Raw genomic sequence first — 1509 nt, forward strand, 5'->3', positions numbered from 1 at the left:
CTGAGCTATATCCCCAGCCCCTCACACACTGACTTTGAGGAACATTCTTTTTGTTTATCTTGTTCCTCTTGTGAGTGTAAATTACCTTAGATATCTCCAGTAATTTATGTATTCTTTTTCAACTTCCTGGTTATCCTCAGCTCCTCCTAAATTGTAGACATAAAAATATAAGGACTCATTATATTAATACATGAAAATTAATAGATTTCAATTAGATTCATGATATAATGTAACCAGAAGTGAGCCATTCTTTACATTTTTTCACATCCTTTTTAAAGAAACAGCACTGATGAACAATAAACAATATTCTCTGATATTACAAATGAGAAAGAGCTGTTATCCTTACCTATAGCAGTCAGGTTCCTAAAGGTTTCCCCCATCACATCTCTGTAGAGCTTCTTTTGGGATGGATTCAGCAAAGCCCACTCGTCCATGGTGAAGTTCACAGCCACATCCTCAAAGGTCACTGCCTCCTAAATGATCATACATATATTTCTCAAAGGAAAGTTGAGACTCTTAATTCCTCTCATAAAAAGTTGAATTGAGAGCCAAGTGTGGTGGTACATAGCTGCAATCCCAGCACTCAGGAGGCTGAGGCAGGAGGATTGCCATGAGTTCAAGACCAGTGTGGGCTCAACTACATAGTCAATAAAACAAAACAAGACAAAATTGCTGTGGGCTCAACTACATAGTCAATAAAACAAAACAAGACAAAATTGCTGAATGGAGAATGAATCCTTCAAATCTTAATTCCATGACTTGATCATCAATCCCATGTGTATGCACTTTTTTTCACACTGCAATTCTGATGCTAGATTGAAACTCATTGCTAATGCTACAGCAGATTAGGAGGACTGGTTCTTTGGCTGGGTCTCATCAAGGATATCTGTGCACTGTCTGTAAAGCAGAGCTCACACTGGGAGACTACAAGACTACCATTCACAAAGCAGAGGGGCAGATGAATATCTAATCAATCACTTTGATACCATAGATAACATCTCTTTCAAATCTTATTATTTATGCTAATTCCTTCTTTGTTCGATTGTACTTAAACAGCATTTTGAAACTGGAATTTGGTTTCATAGAAAAAAACATAATTGAATATCAAACAATAACTGAAATGTTAATGGAAAAAGTTTTATTGGAACAAATCTGTTAACCATGAAAACAAGCAAAGGCTAGTAAATTACCGAAATCAGAAAACTTTTCATATATGTTCCAGGAGAAACAGGTATATATTTGGGAAGCTTGGTTGTATACTCTTCTATGCTACATGCAATAATTAAGTTACATATTGAAATGGGAAAGATGAACTTGAATGCTGGATAATTCATAGTGAAATAACTTTTCAAAGGTGAAAAAGTTTTTCTCAGAAGAAAAATCATGTAACTGTCATAATTAGAGGGATAAACTGAAATATACGAAAACCAAAACACATAAACAAGAAAATATTTGCTGTGTACACAGTATGAAGGTTCTCTCTCTTTCTCTCTCTCTCTCTCTCTCTCT

General features: G+C 35.3%; 1 protein-coding gene across 6 annotated transcripts in view; it reads right to left on the reverse strand.

Moving 5' to 3' along the window:
- LOC106147348 (zinc finger protein 709-like) overlaps window positions 1–1509 on the reverse strand; it is a 78186-nt gene that overhangs the window by 15244 nt on the left and 61433 nt on the right. For 4 of the 6 annotated variants that reach the window (XM_013508398.1, XM_013508397.1, XM_013508396.1 and 1 more), the window contains exons 2-3: window positions 347–473; window positions 86–146 (exon numbers count right to left, since the gene is read on the reverse strand). In XM_013508398.1, coding sequence (XP_013363852.1) covers window positions 86–146; window positions 347–434 — 149 coding nt within the window. In that variant the 5' untranslated portion in view covers window positions 435–473. Of the gene's footprint in view, window positions 1–14; window positions 147–346; window positions 474–1509 lie in introns of those variants that run through there. The other 2 variants (XM_013508399.1, XM_013508400.1) reach the window with 2 other exon arrangements.

This window comes from Chinchilla lanigera, unplaced genomic scaffold, assembly GCF_000276665.1.
Source record: "Chinchilla lanigera isolate Chin_1 unplaced genomic scaffold, ChiLan1.0 scaffold00145, whole genome shotgun sequence".
NCBI lineage: Eukaryota > Metazoa > Chordata > Mammalia > Rodentia > Chinchillidae > Chinchilla > Chinchilla lanigera.